Raw genomic sequence first — 19,290 nt, 5'->3', positions numbered from 1 at the left:
ACAGCTCCTGCAATCTGATTCAATCCTAACACTGAGTGCTGCCTTTGTGTTACTTGCACACTCCCTGGTGACCACTTGTGTTTCCCCTGGTGCTCCAGTTTCCTCCCATAACCCAAAGGATTACCACTCATTACCACTCATGTTGGAGAATTAGCTTGGAGTTGAAAGTCACAAGAAATAGAATAGATTGAGTGGAAATAAGTGAGGCCAAGAGGTTGATGGAATTGGTCTGGGAGTCACCATAGATATTGGGCTGCCCTCCTTCTATGTTGTAACAAGATATGAGAAATGTGCTGAAAAGTAAGAAACTACCAGGGAACACTTTGTCAGTATGCAATCTATAGTTGTGGCTATTCAACATGGGTTTAAGAAGTACAGAATGTGTCTCATTTCATCAGTTGAACCTTGAGGAAATGATTAAACCAATAATCATAATAAATAAATAACTATATAGATATTATTCATTTTTCCAATGGCCTTTTTTGGCAATGGTCCATATATGCTGCTTGAAAATAATAAAATTACAATATTTAGGAGTTGTCAATGGCATAATGGATAGAGAATTGGTTGAACAGTTTATTAAAAGGGCTGATCCCAATCATAGAAGATAGATGGGTTTAATTGCCACCTTTGTTGTATCCTTTGATGTTCATATATTATCATATATTAAAATAGTTCACTCATGAACGTGACAGCTAAGGAATTCTGCTTTGCATTTCCACCTTTCACAAGTTATTCGGCTGTAGGGCCAACTGTTAAACCACAAAGCACATTGCACTGTGCAGAAAACCGTATCCTTGAACAAGGCCAAATTAGCTGTAAATCAGAATTACAGTTTGTCAAATTATTTATCATTAAATTTGACATGAACATTCTTTTTGCTGTCGAATAAGACAGAGCTCAGTACATTTTAACTTAAAAAGATTTGTCATCCTTCTATCTACAGTAAAAAATTAATTATCACATAAATTGTAACAGACGGAGGTGGAACGTGTTTCTAGCTTCAGGTTCCTGGGAATCAACATCTCCGATGACCTCTCTTGGACCCACAATACCTCTACTCTGATCAAGAAGGCTCATCAGCGTCTCTTCTTCCTGAGGAGACTGAAGAAGGTCCATCTGTCTCCTCAGATCCTGGTGAACTTCTACCGCTGCACCATCGAGAGCATCCTTACCAACTGCATCACAGTATGGTATGGCAACTGCTCTGTCTCCGACCGGAAGGCATTGCAGAGGGTGGTGAAAATTGCCCAACGCATCGCCGGTTCCACGCTCCCCTCCATTGAGTCTGTCCAAAGCAAGCGCTGTCTGCGGAGGGCGCTCAGCATCGCCAAGGACTGCTCTCACCCCAACCATGGACTGTTTACCCTCCTACCATCCGGGAGGCGCTACAGGTCTCTCCGTTGCCGAACCAGCAGGTCGAGGAACAGCTTCTTTCCGGCGGCTGTCACTCTACTAAACAACGTACCTCGGTGACTGCCAATCATCCCCCCCCCCGGACACTTATTATTTTTTTTTTATTCAAATCGTTTGCTATGTCGCTCTTCAAGGGAGATGCTAAATGCATTTCATTGTCTCTGTACTGTACACTGACAATGACAATTAAAATTGAATCTGAATCTGAATCTGAGCTGAAGTACATTCAGCCCATCTATGTCTGTATTTGCTAACATTTTCCTAATATTTTCCTGATATTCTGCTTATCTTTTTATATATCTTCTTTGAATTATGTATCATATTTGAAATAAATTCCCTTTTTATTTAAAGAGTAAAACATAGAAACATAGAAAGTAGGCGCAGGAGTAGGCCATTCGGCCCTTCGAGCCAGCACCGCACGTTCAATATGATCATGGCTGATCATCTAGAATTGGTATCCTATTCCTGCTTTTTCCCCATATCCCTTGATTCCGTTAGCCCTAAGAACTATATCCAACTCTCTCTTGAATACATCCAGTGAATTGGCCTCCTCTGCCTTCCGTGGCAGAGTATTCCACAGTAGCCATTTGTAATAAACCAATATAGAGGCTTCCAACTGCAGAAGTAATTAAGTTCGGGCAGTGAAATGAAAACATTGGGTTTACTAGAATGGCACCCTGTTTTTCAACTCCACTTTCACAATGAAACAAGAGCCACAACAATGAAATATACAAGAACAGACTTAATTCATCAAATATGGATAATTATTCTACTGATTATCCTCCTGGTTATAATGGTTATTCTAGTGGTTACAATTATTTATCTGACCTTTTACTGACTTCCACTGGTTTCTTCAGCCTTTCTGTGCCAGGAATGTGATGGTGAATTCTTATCACTGCCGAGGAGGAACAAGGTTTGAACTGGGCTGCTTCACTTCCTAAGCTGCTATTTCTCATTATTTGTCGATTCCTAATCGTTGCCAAACACAAGAAAGTGAAATATAAAATCTGCGTCCAATAACATGTGCAGCAACTTGGTCTATGTGCAACACTTTGACTTTTGTCAATAGTTTGGCTTCATTTTCCGACTGATGACTCTGAGCTGTGCTCCAATAGCGGCTTGATTTCAGAAGTTGAAAAATGAACTTGGTTGTTGGCCTGACAGATTGGAAATGAACTCTGTAATCAGGTGTTGCAAACCTGCCTTGGGACTTATCCTAGCCTTCTCTAAAGCTTATAGCCTGGAGACTGTGCATAAATTGTTTTCTTCAATCCTGTCAGTCACGCAGAGAATAGGAATTTGGGAATAGCTGATAGCTTCTTTGCCCGTAGGGAAATTGTTATAGATTCACCGATAGTGCAAACCGAATTTCATGCACAGTTTTAAATTAAGAAAATACGGACCATTCTATACCTGTTTAATACTGATAAATTTGTCTTGGCATAGATTACTGTAAAGTGAAAAATGAACCACTCCATGACTCTGTGACTTTGCATCTAGAGGGCATCTCAAAAGCATCTTCTGCTCTTCTCTTACTACCGGTATACATTTGGTCACCAGCACATTACAAGAAGATAATAAATAAAAGCTGGCATAGGCCACTTGGTCCCTGTGCCTGCTTCGCCATCCATTAAGACCATGACTGACCTGTACCTCAGGACCACTCTCATTCACTCTCTGAATAACCAACAATCTGTCGATTAATGACTTAAATATCATTGTTATCTGTGCCTTCACAGCCCACTAGGGCAGATATTTCAAAAGGTTTATTCCCTAGATACAAATTTGAATGGCTGCCTCCTATTTTGAGACTGTGACCCCTAATTCTAAACAACCTAGCCAGAGGAAGCATTAGCTCAACATGAACTTTGTAAACCCTTTCAAAATTTTGCAAGAGAGTATAGGCTCAGTTTGCTTAATGTCCCTTCATACAACAAACCCTTCATTCCTGTGAGGTACTTCCACCACCACTCCTTCTATAGATTCTATTACGTATGGAATTTCATCTGAGCTCTTTGTAATTGGCCTAAGATGTATCTATGCTTTCCATTGTTCATATCTATGCCCACTAGTGCTTACACACTGTAAGTGTGCATGTTGACAATTCTGCTTTTTATTACCGAACAGCTGCTATCACCCACATCTCTTTATCGATTAACTACAAATGTCACCAAATGGAATATCACTCTCTATTTGACAATCCATTCCCAATGGTATAACAGAAGAATACAAAAATTACCATTATTAGGAGCACCATAAAGGTGACAGGGCCCACATCTCTGCTGAATACCATGGTTCTGCATGGAGGTAGTGGCATTTAGCTATGTAATGTGAGGGAAGTTCAGGAATTATGTGCAGATGTGGAAGTGTCAAATCTACAAACAGCTGATTGCAAGGGTGCTCCCAATTGCATTACTAAGTTTCACACCTCTGAACATATGCTGGGAAAGCTGCCGACTTAGCCAGGTTAACAGTGGCAATTAAAATAAAAGCTGGCATTTCCACTTGTCAGCATGAGGTTAAGTACAAAAGTTAAATAATTTATGATTTAATTGTGTTAATTTAACTATGCTTTTTGATTTCTCTTCAATACTTCATTTTTAATCTTAAAAATTATGTATATATTTCTAATTTTTAGAAGATGTTTTTGAATGTTCAGAAGTTACATATTTTTGAGATGTTTCAGCTGGGGGTGGAGGGAGGGATGGGGGTTATAGCAGATGTGGCTCTCAGAATATTTCAGTCAGGAATTATGCTCACATTGCTATGCAGCTGACTGGATCCAGTGCAGTCTGCCTCTTGATGAGATGTTCAGGCTAATTAATATCCCATGTCTAAGCACCATTAACCTGATTTATTTCAGTCTTTTGCAAGGGTCTGTCTGTGCCACTCTACCCAGAAATATGTGTGTGTACTTGCATTTTACAAGACAAGGTCGGGAAAGCTGTCTTGGGATTGAGGAAATGTGATAGGATTGTCAACGTATGACGAGGATTTCAAGCCAAACTCCTTGCATGTGAATACTTGGCCAATAAACTTATTCATTCATTAATCAGACATGAAAGAAGCTGAGAAATGGGATGGTAATGAACCAGAATCAAAGTGAAGGACCTAACACCACATTCAACTTTATAATTCTTAAGGGTCTGATTTGAAGGTGCGGATAATTGGCATTCAATTTAGGAAATGGTTATTTTCAAGTTATCAACTGATTAGCTTCATGGTTTCATTGCTACTCTATGTCCAGGCTATATTCGGCGCTGTACCTGCTCCACCTTCCTTCTTTGAAAAATGGTTTATTTGTAAATAAGACAACCCACCCTGAAATGGCTTACACTTGCAAAGCTATTTCTGGTGAACTCTTTATTAGATCTATTAGTGACTATTTAAAACTTGGTACCACTCAATTTGAATAAACTAAGTGTAAGTAGTTATTGGAATGTTATAATGTTTTCACCCCATTTATTTTGCAGTGCTGATGAAAGATTTGATGCAACGTTTCACACCAATGTTCTTGTAAAATCAAATGGATATAGTCAATACATCCCACCAGGTGAGTGCTGTTAATTGATCATCAAAGCATTCAATGTATGAAATTAGTGTGAGGCTATTCTCACAACACACTGATAATTTCTGAACACCTTTACTGCCCAAATCAGTGCTGCGTCAGAAGCTATCTATGCCCCAAAACAGCATTGTCCCTGAACAGAGTTTGTTACTGTTGAGACATGCCTCAGTTTTTAGCTTTTTTCCTTCTGTCTCAAAAAGTTGTCATTAATATCCTATTCCAGAGAATTGTTCCCCTTAATAGAGGAGGTTAATAGTGCTAAAGAACAAACTAATTGTAGATTAACCCTTATTAATTCATGCCATTCATAACCTTCCCCACATATATGTGCAGGCCACCCTTTACATGGTATTATGGTACTACACAGACTCTCTCTCTCTCTCTCTCGTTCTCACTCAGGCACACTAGTCAGTGAAGCCAGATGTGAGCAGCTGGCTGTTTGTAAGGTTCCTGTTTACTTAATGGTATAAAGTTGGATTTCACCATGTGTGTGTTTTTCATATGGGTCGCTGATAAACACTAACATGCCCAGCAATATAAATGAAATGTGTAACATTTCAGAAAGACTTCTTTTGATTTGCAGCTGCTGGCAAGCCTTAAAACTTTGATAATAAAAAATAGAATGTGTGAAGCTTAATGATTAAAGTTACAGAATCTCTGGTAATAAGAAATGAATTTCAGCAAAATTATGCATCTCCGTACATCAGTAACTGTTCAGTTACATATTTCATTTAGATCGCCATGAAGTAGTAAACAACCATCTGTACCTTGTGTTAGATTATTTTTGCTGTTAATATTTTCTGTGGAGAATTAAAGTTGTTTTCAGCAGTACCATGCTTAATAAAGATTAGCAAATTATTCATGTGTGCTCATATTGTTGGAACACTGTCAGTATGTGTTGTTTAATGTTCTTAATAACAAATCTCGTCAAGCTGTTTAATCCAAAGCGTAAAACCCTTACCAATTTTAATTGTTTTAAATCTTATTTGTTTATTTTCTCCTTAATGCATGCCTGACATATGGAGGGAGAGGGAAGAGGGAGAGGAAAGAGAGGAAGATACAAAAAAGGGAGAAAAGGGAGGGTGAGAAGGTGAAATACAAGGGGAGAGAAAAATATATCTGAAGGAAAAGATACTTTAGGAATTTCTGGTACTTGTTTTGTCAATCATTCCATAATATAGTACATGATACACTTGTGTGCTGCCTCATTGGCATCACTTGAAATATGTTATAAACATTAAATTTAGGCAAGACCAAACCCTTCTGGTACTCAATAAATACAACTGATTTGAAAAATGGTTTTCAATTTAGCTCAGTCCCAATGTAGTGCATAAATAACATCAAAAATACAAACAGCATGCAATGTGACAGCTGATTTACTGATCCACAGGACAGCATAAGGATAAACAAATCGCCCACTTTGTTGAGATCTCAGCTTGCCCATTACAATCACCAACATTTCTTGTGCTGTTTACTCCATTCAGACTATGACTCTCCCATGCCTTAATTTCAAATTCCTCGTCCTATTTTTAAGGATGCACTGAAAGGCATATGCTACACCACTGCCAATCGCACCCAACCCATCTCCAATTGTAATTCAAACTTCTAGATCACTGTTTCTACAACTTTGATTCTTGCACTCTTTTAACATGAATCATTCCACCATTGGCGTCCATGGATTTAATAGCCGTGCCATTAATATTTCCTGTTTATCTTCTGCGTCCACCTCTCTCTACTACTTTAAGAGACTGCGCAAAATTATCTCACCAACAAGCTTTTGGTCATACGTCTTAATAACTTTCCCTGTGATACAAGCTAATTTTTGTTCTATATTGCCCTTGTTAAATTAAGTGGGATATGTCATAACATCAAAGATGCTTCATCAATGGAAGTGACCACTGTTATTGATTTTATTGAGGGAGAGAACTGGCCAACACACTGGATCAACTTGTCCCCCATCTCCATTTAAATAATTTAGGTTTAAAATAATACTGCATGCTGCAAATTGTGTGGTGGTGGATTAATTTAATTTCCTCCCATCCCCTGTCCAATTTATTATAACAAAGGCATTCATTATTTAATAACCATTACCTCATTTTAGTGATCAATAGCAGACAGCTTAATAAAGCAAGTTTAAAACTTAATGTACGGAGCTCTCATTCATATATGCATCTTTAATATGCCTGGTTCATGTAATTTCAATACGTCTGCTATTTTCAAATATGGTCTGGATTTGATAGTAGGAGGTTCTACTTATGTTTTCAATATATTTTAATCCTTAATATCTTCACTTCCCTGATCATACTTCTTCAGGTTAATTTGGAACAATTTATTATGCAAATCATCAGTACTTGTGAGATGAACATCACATTTGAGGAATGTCACATAGCAGTGCAGAAATCAGCAGGAACAGGTGAATTATTGATTTCCCAAAACAACAACTAGTAGACAACAGCATGTTTAAAATTGACTTCCAACCAGACTGGCAGTTAAAGACAGCACAATGTGCTGGAGTAAAGGGGCTGTCCCACTGCGGTCACCTAGTTGGCGAGTTTAGAAGAGTTTAGGAGAGTTTGAAAAAATGTCATGTTGAAGACCTCCTTTGACCTCCTTTGACTATGTTGAAGACTAGCTTCGACTAGCTTTGAGAAAATTGGACACCGAATAGTGGAAAACGACCTCCTTCGACCTCCCTTCGACCATGATGAAGACTATCTACAACTACCTTCGACAACCTTCGATTACCTTCGACTACCCTCGATTTCCTGTGAATAACATGTTGACCTACTAGGACCTACTTCGACTAAACCTACGAGTGAAAAAATTTAGATTTTTTCCATGGCAACATTTTTTTACTCATGGGCATTTTTCAACGTTGAAAAATATGCAGCGACCTAGTTGAGGCCTCGAGTACGCAGGGACTACTCTCAAGCATGAAGGAGAGTTACAAAGACTTCCTAGGCCCTCATGTCGACCATGCTGCGATTAGGAGTCGAGGGCAAACTCGTCTGAACTCGCTGATTAGGTTAGATTAGATTAGATCCGCCAAGACCGCTCCCTCCATAACTCCCTTGTCAATTCTTCCCATCCCTCTCGGCCCACCCCTCCCCGGGCACTTTCCCTTGCAACCACAAGAGATGCAACACTTGTCCCTTTACCTCCCCCCTCGACTCCGTTCAAGGACCCAAGCAATCGTTCCAGGTGCGACAGAGGTTTACCTGCATCTCGTCCAACCTCATCTATTGCGTCCGCTGCTCTAGATGTCAGCAGATCTATATCGGTGAGACCAAGCGGAGGTTGGGCGATCGTTTCGCCGAACACCTCCGCTCGGTCCGCAATAACCAAGCTGACCTCCCGGTGGCTCAGCACTTCAACTCCCCCTCCCACTCCGTCTCCGACCTCTCTGTCCTGGGTCTCCTCCATGGCCACAGCGAGCAGCACCGGAAATTGGAGGAACAGCACCTCATATTCCGTTTGGGGAGTCTGCACCCCGGGGGCATGAACATCGAATTCTCCCAATTTTGTTAGTCCTTGCTGTCTCCTCCCCTTCCTCAGCCCCCCTGCTGTCTCCTCCCATCCCCCAGCCTTCGGGCTCCTCCTCCTTTTCCCTTTCTTGTCCCCACCCACCCCCGCCCCCGATCAGTCTGAAGAAGGGTTTCGGCCCGAAACGTTGCCTATTTCCTTCGCTCCGTAGATGCTGCTGCACCCGCTGAGTTTCTCCAGCTTTTTTGTGTAACCTTCGCTGATTAGGTTGCTGCAGTGGGACAGCCCCTTTACTCAATGGGTTAGGCAGTATATCTGGAGAACGTGGATAGGTGACATTTCGGCTTAGGACTCTTCTTCAGTCTAATTGTGCATGGGGGGGGGGGGGGGGGGGGGGTAAGAAAGCTGGAAGAGTGGAGAGGCAGGCCAAACTGACAGGTGATAGGCCAACAAAGGTGAGGAGGATTATTTTATAGGCAGATGGTTGGACAGAGATGAAAAGACAAAAGGGTTGAAGAGTTGCAAATTGTGAAACTAGAGGAAGGGGTGTATGAATGTAGGTGAGAGAGGAGAAATAGATGCATGTACAGGAGGGGCACAGAGGAAGGGGGAGGGGTAAGAGGTAGGGTTATATGGGGGAAGTAGGGAGAGGGCGAGGGTTATGTAGTTGTCTACAATTAGAGAATTCAATGTGCATACGATTGGGTTGTTAAGGACCAGTCCCACTTACGCGACCTTGGCTCGCAAATTACGCGACCTCGTGGTCGCTTGAGGCATATGACCGAGCGGGGCCGATCCCACTTAGAAGTGCGGAGTTGTGCGGAGCTGGTCCCGACATTGCTCGGGGCTCCGAAATTCTTGCAGTGGCCTAAATCTTTGCGCGCCAATGGCCTGTCGACACGCAGGCGCATTGCGGTCGTACGCAGCGCCTTGACGTTGTAGCAGCATCTTGACGGTGTACGCAGCGTCTTGACGGCATATGCCTGGCGCATGGTGTTGCGCGATGACGTCACCGCCTGGCATGGCTTTGCGTGATGACGTCACTGCCTGCGCCGTGCGACGCCCAAATTCAGTTGGCCCGCCTCCTGCCCAGCTGATTGGTAAGCATGACGCAAATGACGTCACGTGCGAACCTAGCGCGTACTTAGCGCGAACTTCGCGTGAACTCCACTTCCGTTTGGCATGCAAGTGGGACAGGACCTTAAGCAACCAAATAATTAAGCTATTTAGGCACAAGGAACTGCTGATGTTATTTTACCAAAAATGCACAAAGTTCTGGAGTAACTCAGTGGGTCAGGCAGCATCTCAGGATAGAAGGAATGGGTGACGTTTCGGATCGAGATCATTCTTCAGACTGATATTGACCTTCCTGTCCCGGGCCTTCTCCATTGCCAGAGTGAGGCCACATGCAAACTAGGAGAACAGCACCTCATATTCTACATGGGTAGCTTATAACCCAATGGTATGAATATCAAATTCTTCCGATTATCCAATTTTCTGATTATCCAAGTAACTAACCTACAAACACACGCTCTCGCCCTCGGTTTCCCCCTCTCATCCTTGTGCGCCAGTTTCATGTGCATCCATTTCTCCCTTTCCACTCCCCCCCTGTCCACTTCCACCTACATTCCTTCCTCTGGCTTCACATTTCATGCCTCCTCTATTCTTAAGTCTTTATCTCACACTTGTTCTCTTATCAACCCTGGCCTTTATATCGGTTATCTTCCCTCTTCACTTTCGGTCCTGATGTACGTGTTTGACCAAAAATGTCAACTATTCCTTTCCCCCCCTCAGACCCTGATCAACTCACTCAGCAAATGACATATTGTTTGTTTCTGTCATTAGAAATTGAATCTTGTCACATGTGTTTCCTTTAAGGGCTAATCTGCCCTTTGTTTGGCTGTACTTTTTCCTCATTCCATGATGGACATATTCACAGCACTGAGAAGCTGCCATAGCAGCCTTGAAACAAATGCTGCATTGTAGTCCCCTTCCAAATGTAATCATCATAAAAACTAATAATGTCCAGAGCATCATTTGCCACAAATAGCATTGCACTTGCAGGCATGAATTGAAGGACATGATAACAATATCTCTTTTGGGATCAATCCTCAATGCTGTAACCAGTAATGGACCCATCTCAATGAAATTGACTTATGTAGTCCTTAGGTTGTTTCCCTCACCTGTTTCCTGCTCTCTTCTGCAATTATGTCCCCTCTCAATTATCTTTGAACACTGTTGTGTAAGAGTTTCCAATGGATCCACTTTAGTTAATATACATTCTATTTTTATAGCTATTTTTATGTCAGTCCATTGCCTGCAGGGCCATGCTCTGTAAATTCTGCATAATATAGTTTTTTCCAGTGGTGTTGTCATACAAGGGGTTGATTTTTCAACTCATTGAGGCATGAACTGCTGGAATCAGATTAGCACGTGTCAGTCCTGGACCATGGACAATGTTAGTACATGAACAAAGATGTTCAGGTGTATGCAGAGGGGAAGCAAATAATAAAAAATAAACATACGACAAATAACTTCTGTTCTCTGTCAGTCACCTGATGGCTTCAGCAATGCTGAGGGAAACCCAGAATAAAGAGAAATGAAAGTGAGAAATGTAATTCCTTCAATAACGTAAACCTCATTCAGTTCAGTTTGGAAAGTGTTTTAAGATGTGTCTTGTTCCTTCCAGTTTGTTATTCGCTGGAGTTTTATTTCATCAAAATATAAACAAAAAAACAGAACATCCTGTTCCACATGCCAACTGTTCCTTAAATATATATTTTAACTGCTTAATAAGGCAGCTGCCCAATCGTCTACTATTGCAATTATAGGTAGGAAAAAGACACTAAGTACTGGAATAACTCAGAGGGTCAAGCAGCATCTCTGGAGAACATGGAGAGGTGATAGAAACATCGAAACATAGAAATTAGGTGCAGGAGTAGGCCATTCGCCCTTCGAGCCTGCACCGCCATTCGATATGATCATGGCTGATCATCCAACTCAGTATCCCATCCCTGCCTTTTCTCCATACCCCGATCCCTTTAGCCACAAGGGCCACATCTAACTCCCTCTTAAATATAGCCAATGAACTGGCCTCAACTACCTTCTGTGGCAGAGAGTTCCACAGATTCACCACTCAGTAAACAATGATTTTCTCATCTCGTGATGTTATGGGCCGGGACCCATCATCCATACACAAATAGTAACTATTGTAGTAAAATGTCCCAAGATTACTCACTGAGTGTCATGAAGCACAGCTTGACACCAACCCATGAAAGAAGGAACTTGAACAATCAAATGCTTAGTTTCTAAAAGCATTCGCAATGCGATATAAGCATGTAATGCACACTTGGGATTTTTTGTCTGTTCTGACTGAAAGATAAAGGAATGAAGGCCAGATACGGCTGTCTGGTGGAATTCATAATAGATGGTATTGAAGTAACCATACATGAAGATTTTTATAAATCTCTGATTGGAATCATCAGTGTGTTTTCAAATGCAGAACCAGAGGGAGTGATGTTGGTTAGATTTGAAGAAAGAGGAGTGGAGGAGGAGATGGAGGGGAAAGGATCTGGGTGATGGGGGAGGGCAGGTTAATGGGAAGAAAGGAGTGCATGAGGCAACCCAGATGGATCAGGGGAAGGGTGGAGGAGGGGGTGCCAGTTACCTGAAATTGGAGACTTCTATGTTTATGCCTTTGGGCTGCAATTAACCGGAGACCAAGCCCACACAGCACGTCACTCAGACCACTAGGAACAACTGAAGCTTCCAGTTACTAACCACTTAAATTCCCCTTCCCATTCCTATTCTTATCTGTAGGCTCAGCCTCCTCCTATACCAAAGTTAGGTCACATGCAACCTTGCACCATCTCCCCAGGACCTAGTGAGAAGTTAGGAATGAAAATAGAGGGACAGCAGCAGAGATATTTGTTTCACCGATAGTCACGAGCCAGGTTCTGGAAAATTGGAGGCCTTCTAAAGGTGTGCCTCTTTTTAAGAAAGACTGCAAAGAAAAACCAGGGAACTACAGACCAGTGAGACTAACAGAGCCTCAATTAGTCTTACCTTTCCAAACAAATCAATGTTAAGAATTTAAAATAAAACAGAGCTATGCAAAAAAAACAATTTCAATAATTAATTTTAATATCTTTGAACTCTGTAGGTATCCTGAAGAGCACATGCTACATTGATGTCCGCTGGTTCCCATTTGATGTCCAGAGATGTGATTTAAAGTTTGGCTCTTGGACACATGACGGCTGGCTATTAGATCTGCAGATGATGGAAGCTGATATTTCCACTTATATACCCAATGGAGAATGGGACCTCATTGGTAAGCTTACATTCCTGAAAATAGCTAAATGCTATGCAACAACATAAAATGAGGAGGGAAAATTAAAAAAATGTCCAACTTCTTCTCCACTTGCCAAAATCCAAAAGATTTATTTAACTGACGTTAAATAAATGTGCCTCGACTTTTTAACAAGTTTGTGTTCACAAAATGAATTTTGGTTGTCGGGTGGCTGTAGCCCAATTGTATGCTTTGCCTTTTTAACAAGTTTGTGTTCACAAAATGAATTTTGGTTGTCAGGTGGCTGCAGCCCAATTGTTTGCGTCGGCTTGGCTTTTAAAATCATTGCAACAGTTGGATGCCACCCCAAGAATCCACTCGGCCCACAATGTCTATACTAGCCCTCTGGAAACCAGTACCTTTGGCCTGCAACACCCACACTAGCGCAACAGACAGACCCCCCACTGGTGAGCAATATTGGAATTGGTGGAGAGATGAAATATTGCGTTGGTGACCAGCCCTCCCATGTGATGCTGGGACCCAACGGGTCCCACTTAGTCTAGTAAAATATATATTTTTTAAAACAAAACAATCCAAACACAAAACAATACTCATCGTGAAGAGTATCGGCTCCAGCAGCAACCCCAGCAGGAACTGCGGCAGTCACTGGCAGCTGACCAGAAAAGGCTTCCTTTAATGCCACCCTGAACAGTGTTCACCAATTTTTGCAATCATCTTCATTCCTGGGTATTCGCGATGCAGCCAGTCTGAAGAAGGGTCTCGACCTGAAACATCACCTATTCCTTCGCTCCATCGATGCTGCCTCACCCGATGAGCTTCTTCAGTAATTTGTCTACCTTCGATTTTTCCAGCATCTGCAGTTCTTTCTTAAACAGCCAATTAATGTGATCACTTCTGTAAACCTGTAGAAGTTCAAGAGAGTATTTGTCAACATCCCGAATCCACTCAACCTTCTAAGGAAGTAGAGACACTGTCAGGCTTTCCTTATGACTGAATCAATGTCCTGGGTCCAGGACAGATCTTCGGAATATGAACACCCAGGAAGGTATGTCTTTGACTCTCTCCACCACCAACCCATCAATGAAGATAGGTTTGTGGATCTTCTTCTAAAGTTAACAATCAGTTCCTTGGATTTACTGATGTTGAGAACAAGGTTGTTGGTCTGGCACCATGCAGCCAGACGATCGATCTCCCACCTATACCCTGATTCATCATCATTCGTAATTCGTCCAACAATGGTGGAGTCATTGGTGAATTTAAAGATGGAGTTGGAACTATGCCTGGCTACACAGTCGTGCGTATATAGTGAGTCGAGCAGTGCTCCTCTCTGCTCACAGTTATCAAGAAGGAAGTGTTTCCACCAATTAAAACCAATTATGTTCTGTGGATGAGCAAGCTGGGGATCCAGTTGCAGAGGGATGCACAAAGGTCCAATTCTCTGAGCTTGGTAATCATGTTGGAGGGAATGATGGTGTTGAATGCTGAGCTGTAGTCCATGAATAACAGCCTGACATTAGTGTTTTTATTGCCAAAGTGGTCCAGTGCAGAGTGGAGAGCCAGCGAGATTCAATCCTTCGTTAATATATTGTGGCAGTGGGCAAATTGAATGTGTCCAGGTTCTTGCTTAGCTAGGAATAGAGATGCTCCATAACCAACCTCTTAAATCACTTCATGACCATGTGTATTAGTGCCGGTTGGTAGTCATTGAGGCATGTCACCTTACTCTTATTGGGCAATGGTATAATTGACGCCCTCTTGAAGCAAGTGGGAACTGACCTCAGTAATGAGAGGTTGGAGATGTCGACAAAAACTCCAGCCAGTTGGTCCGCATTGGTTTTGAGAACAGATACACCATCGGGTCCACCATCATTCGTCCACCCATCAGCCAATCAAACCCCCCCCCCATCTATATCCACCTATCAATTGCTATGCTTTGCCCGCCCCCAACTTTTTTCCAGCTTTCACCTCCCTACTCCCATTTTAAAGGGAACCATTGCCTATCATGTCCTCCAATGATGCTACCTGACCTGATTGTTACTCCAGCACTTTGCATTTTACACACACACCTAAGGTAGATCTGTTAGACTTCCCATCTAGTAGAATTGGATAGAAAAATAAAACATTTTATTCTTGGCTTGCAGCATGGCAAACATAAATGTAACAATAAATTTGCTTGAATGAAAACAGGCAGGTATAATCAGACTGATAGAAAATAAATCTTGTATGGCATCTCACAGCTTGTGGAATTGCAAGATTATGAAAGAAATTCATATTCTGGTGAACTCCAGTACAGCCATACAATCTAATGTCTAGTTACAGAGAAGCAGTTCTCTGGTCTCTCCCTACAAATTAGCTCCATAAGACACAGAACATGATTGACACAGTTTGTCACGGAGTCATTAATGCCCCTCAAAGGAACAACTGACAGCTTATTAGGTCATGTTTTAGATGACTGAAGGATTCTCAATAAATAGGTCCTGACCCTCTGTCAGGAAGAGAGATTTCTAACAAGCATTCACCCCAATCAAGCTTCATTTTATTGTTGAAATCCATGACAAGATCTCGAATGGATGGAGCTGCAGTGGATTCTGTTCTCGTTATCTAAACAAATCTAAAGACCTGTTCTTGCACAACAACTTTCCCATGGGTTCCAAGCCTTCGCCTGGACTGAGAAGTATATCTAACTTGAGGCCCTTTCCTATAATGTTGATGACGTTGCTAATTAGTGGCTTTGTTGATGTATTCAGTCAGGAGGTTTAGTTTAGTTTAGTTTATTGTTACGTGTACTGAGGTACAGTGAAAAGCTTTTGTTGCGTGCTAACCAATCAGCGGAAAGACAATGCATAATTACAATTGAGCCATCCATAGTGTACAGATACACGATAAAGGAAATTAGTGCAAATCCAGTACATTCCAATTAAAGTTAGTCCGAGGGTCTCCAATGAAATAGATAGCTGCCCAGGGCTGTTCTCCAATTGTTGGTAGGATGGTTCATTTGACTGTTCCTGAATCTGGTGGTGTGCATTCTCACACTTCTTTACTTTTTGCCCGATGGTAGAGGGGAGTTGAGGGGTGTGTCCAGGGTACGACTCCTCCTTGATTATGCTGCTGACCTTGTCAGGGCAGCGTGAGGTATACTGTAAATAGGGCCAATGGAAGGGAGGTTGGTTTGTGTGATGGTCTGGGCTCAACGAGTCCACAATTCGTTGTAATTTCTTGGCGCATCTGTAGAAGCTGGTGAGAGTTGTTATGGACATGCCAAACTTCCTAATCCTTCTCAGTAAGTGAAGGCATTGGTATGCTTTCTTAGTCATCACATCAATATGGGTGGTCCAGGAGATGTTCTGTTGCCCATTTGGTGGTAGACGCAAGTTTAAAGGTTCAATTGCTCCATGCAGTCAACTTGAGGTAGACTTGGACTCCCTCTGTAGGTTCACACCACAAATGCAGCACCAGAAGAAGTCCTAAAACAGCAATCTCTTCTTATTTATTGTCAAAGAATGTTTCTGAGGATTTTCAACAACATACATTAGGAGGAGGGTAAACATTTGTAGCCCACATTAGAGAATCTTTTTAAATACAAACAATACGAAGCCGGTGCACGTATCAGAAGATTTATGAGTTAATATTGCAGCATGACCAAAAGTCAGACATTTCGTGGCTTGTCACAAATCCTCTTTGCAAGTAATACCTTGTTATAGTTGGCATGTTTATTCCCTAGTGTAAGCACAGAAGAGAGAAAGGGGTATTTTATGTAAACTGTGGAGATTGGTCAAGACATCAGACAATGCTTGTGTGACTAAAGACATCTGACAGGGCAATGGAATCGAATGGCTGCAATTAATTGTGAAGAAGCGTCAGGTCAGCTGCCTATTTGCACACGGCTGGCTTTGTTATCTGTGATTTGAAAGTAAATGGAATTTGGTGAGATCAGGATTAATCAGAAGATGACTTTTACTACTTTTGAAGGTTAACAAAAACCACATTAATCATGTTTATCACACACACCCGAGTAAGAAAAATGGCAATTTCAACAAGCGTGAGGCTGTGCGTTGGACTTAATGGTGCTGGAGGTGAGATAATGCCATTATATATCACTTTTCCATTCTAGCATCCGAAACGGAGAAGAAAATGTCTCTTATCATTTATCATTTAGATACAGGACTCACTTTTGGTAGGAATTTCAGTTATTATTTTGAATTCCTCCACAATCTGATGTTCGGACCACGTTGTTTACACTGAGAGTGATAGCTACATGGAATATGCAGCCAGGGGTGGTGATAAAAGCAGATATATTGAGCGAGTGTGTTTAAGTAGCTTTAAGAGATTAAAAGTGCAGAAGAGATTAGTTTAGTTTGGCATTATGCTTAGCACAGACATTGCGGCACGAAGTACCTGTTTCTGTGCTGCACTTTTCTTTATTCTAATCCATGATGGCAGCTACATCACCAGATGTTGGTATCTCAGTTACACTGTAATCCCAGTCACAGAACTTTAATGCCTTTGAACTGCTGAGTGGAGGCTGCCACATGCTAACTGCTTGATCCCAAGTAAATATAAATTAAAGATAGGCACAAAAATCTGGAGTAACTCAACGGGACAGGCAGCATCTATGGAGCGAAGGGATGGGTGATATTTTGGGTCGAGAACCTACTTCAGACCAGTCAGGGAAAAGGGAAATGAGAGATATAGACGCTGATGTAGAGAGATAAAGAACAATGAATGAAAGATATGAAAAAACAATATGCAAAAAATATTAATTGGTTTTCCTTTCAAACACTGCACGAAAATGGTTTACTTCAGTGGTGGTGAAGTTGCCTTATCAAGCTAAATACTCTGGCTGAGGGAACAGCAATCCTGATCACATTGATTGGGTGTGAGACTAGCTTGGTGACCAATGCAATCATTGCAGAGGTACACTGAGGTGTGCTCCTGCAAAAATAGGTATCACACAGTGGCAACACATGAGGTTGTGTTTTAACTGTGCACATTAGTCAAAGTAATCTTTAACTCTTTGTACTGTAAATATATGGATTAAAGTCACATCACAATATGTACTCTGTCCCAAGAGCCGAGTGTGAAAGTCTCTTAGCCTTGGCTGCCATCCTAAATTAAGCAACCCAAAAATTAGAACAAATAAGAACAAATAAGAACAAAGAAGAACAAAGAAGAACAAAGCTTCAAGACTTAATCTCAGCAACAATATTGATATGGCATTTGTCTCATGGAAAAATATCAGAAGTAATTTAAAAGAGGGCCGTGACAAAATCTGACACAAAGAGAAAATAGGACAAATACCAGGTCAAAGTGAATATTTAGGTATCCTAGAGGACGATGAAGGAGAAAGACAAAAAAGTCAGATAGAGAATGGGCATTGGAAACTCTACAGCCAGCATTAGTGAAATGAATAAAATAGTCAATGCACCAAAGACTAGAATTAAAATAGAGAACTCTCAGTGGATTTTAAGAGTAGATGAGGCTCCGTGAGAGGGAGGAGAGGTGACAATGTAATTCAAAGAGAAGAATGAAAGTTTCATATTCGAGGCATTGCCAAAGGGCAGTTGGTGTCAATTAGCAATCACATGGGTGAATGGGACATAGCATGGAGTAGGAGTCATTCAGCAGAATTCAGTATAAGGGGTTTACAGTAGTTTTTGTAATAAGTGGCCAATTTGCAGCAGCAGTTTAACAGCTATGGAGCAAGTTAAAATGTACTCTGATATTTCAATTGCATCGCAACAACTAATTTGAATACATTTTGATCCCTAATGTATTTTTAAACATCTCCTGCAATAATGAACTGATAGTGATAAGGACATAATTAACTTAATTTTCTGATCTTAGTATCCCAGAAGGCTTAAGGGCCTGTCCCACTTTCACGACCGAATTCACGACATTTTTACTCTTGGACATTTTTCATCGCTAGAAAAATGCCTCAACCTAGTTGATGCCACGAGTACCAACGACTAGCATCACAACCTACGCATGACCTCCTACGACCTCGTGATGACCATGCTGCGAGTATGAGTCAAGGGCAAACTCATCAGAGGTCGTGAATTAGGGCGTGAAAGTGGGACAGGCCCTTTAATCAATCATCCAAAAAGACCATTTGGCTTAATGTTGAAAATTACTGAGATTTTGATTTTAATTACTTTCTTCCTTTGGCTGCAAATTTAGTTTTCTGACCCTTACAAAATTTCATTTGATTTATAAATGTTAACCATGGTTCAGTTGATCTTTGACTCAGGGTACTAAAGCTTCCTATCCCACTCTAAGGGCTTGCACACAAGACTCCAGGTCGACGTTTGTCCATTACTAGGGTATACGATATTACCAGAGGTGACTTCCTTGGCATAAGATGTTAACGAGGCCCAATTTACCTTGTTGTTCATATGTAAAACATTCCACAAATCTCAGTTAGTGGGCTGGCTAATATTTACTCCTAGGTATCATCACAGAAACAGTTGTTCTGGTAATTGTTGCAATGTTTTCCATGAAGCTTGCCATGGGCAGA

The 19,290-nt window shown here is 41.4% G+C and overlaps 1 protein-coding gene across 1 annotated transcript in view; it reads left to right on the top strand.

Annotated features, from left to right (window-relative positions):
• chrna8 (cholinergic receptor, nicotinic, alpha 8) overlaps nucleotides 1–19,290 on the top strand; it is a 272,432-nt gene that overhangs the window by 172,848 nt on the left and 80,294 nt on the right. Inside the window, exons 5-6 of the mRNA XM_055632392.1 lie at nucleotides 4,890–4,969; nucleotides 12,630–12,797. Coding sequence (XP_055488367.1) covers nucleotides 4,890–4,969; nucleotides 12,630–12,797 — 248 coding nt within the window. The remainder of the gene's footprint in view (nucleotides 1–4,889; nucleotides 4,970–12,629; nucleotides 12,798–19,290) is intronic.

Source organism: Leucoraja erinacea, chromosome 3, assembly GCF_028641065.1.
Source record: "Leucoraja erinacea ecotype New England chromosome 3, Leri_hhj_1, whole genome shotgun sequence".
Taxonomy (NCBI): domain Eukaryota; kingdom Metazoa; phylum Chordata; class Chondrichthyes; order Rajiformes; family Rajidae; genus Leucoraja; species Leucoraja erinaceus.
This window is presented reverse-complemented; position numbering and strand designations above follow the sequence as displayed.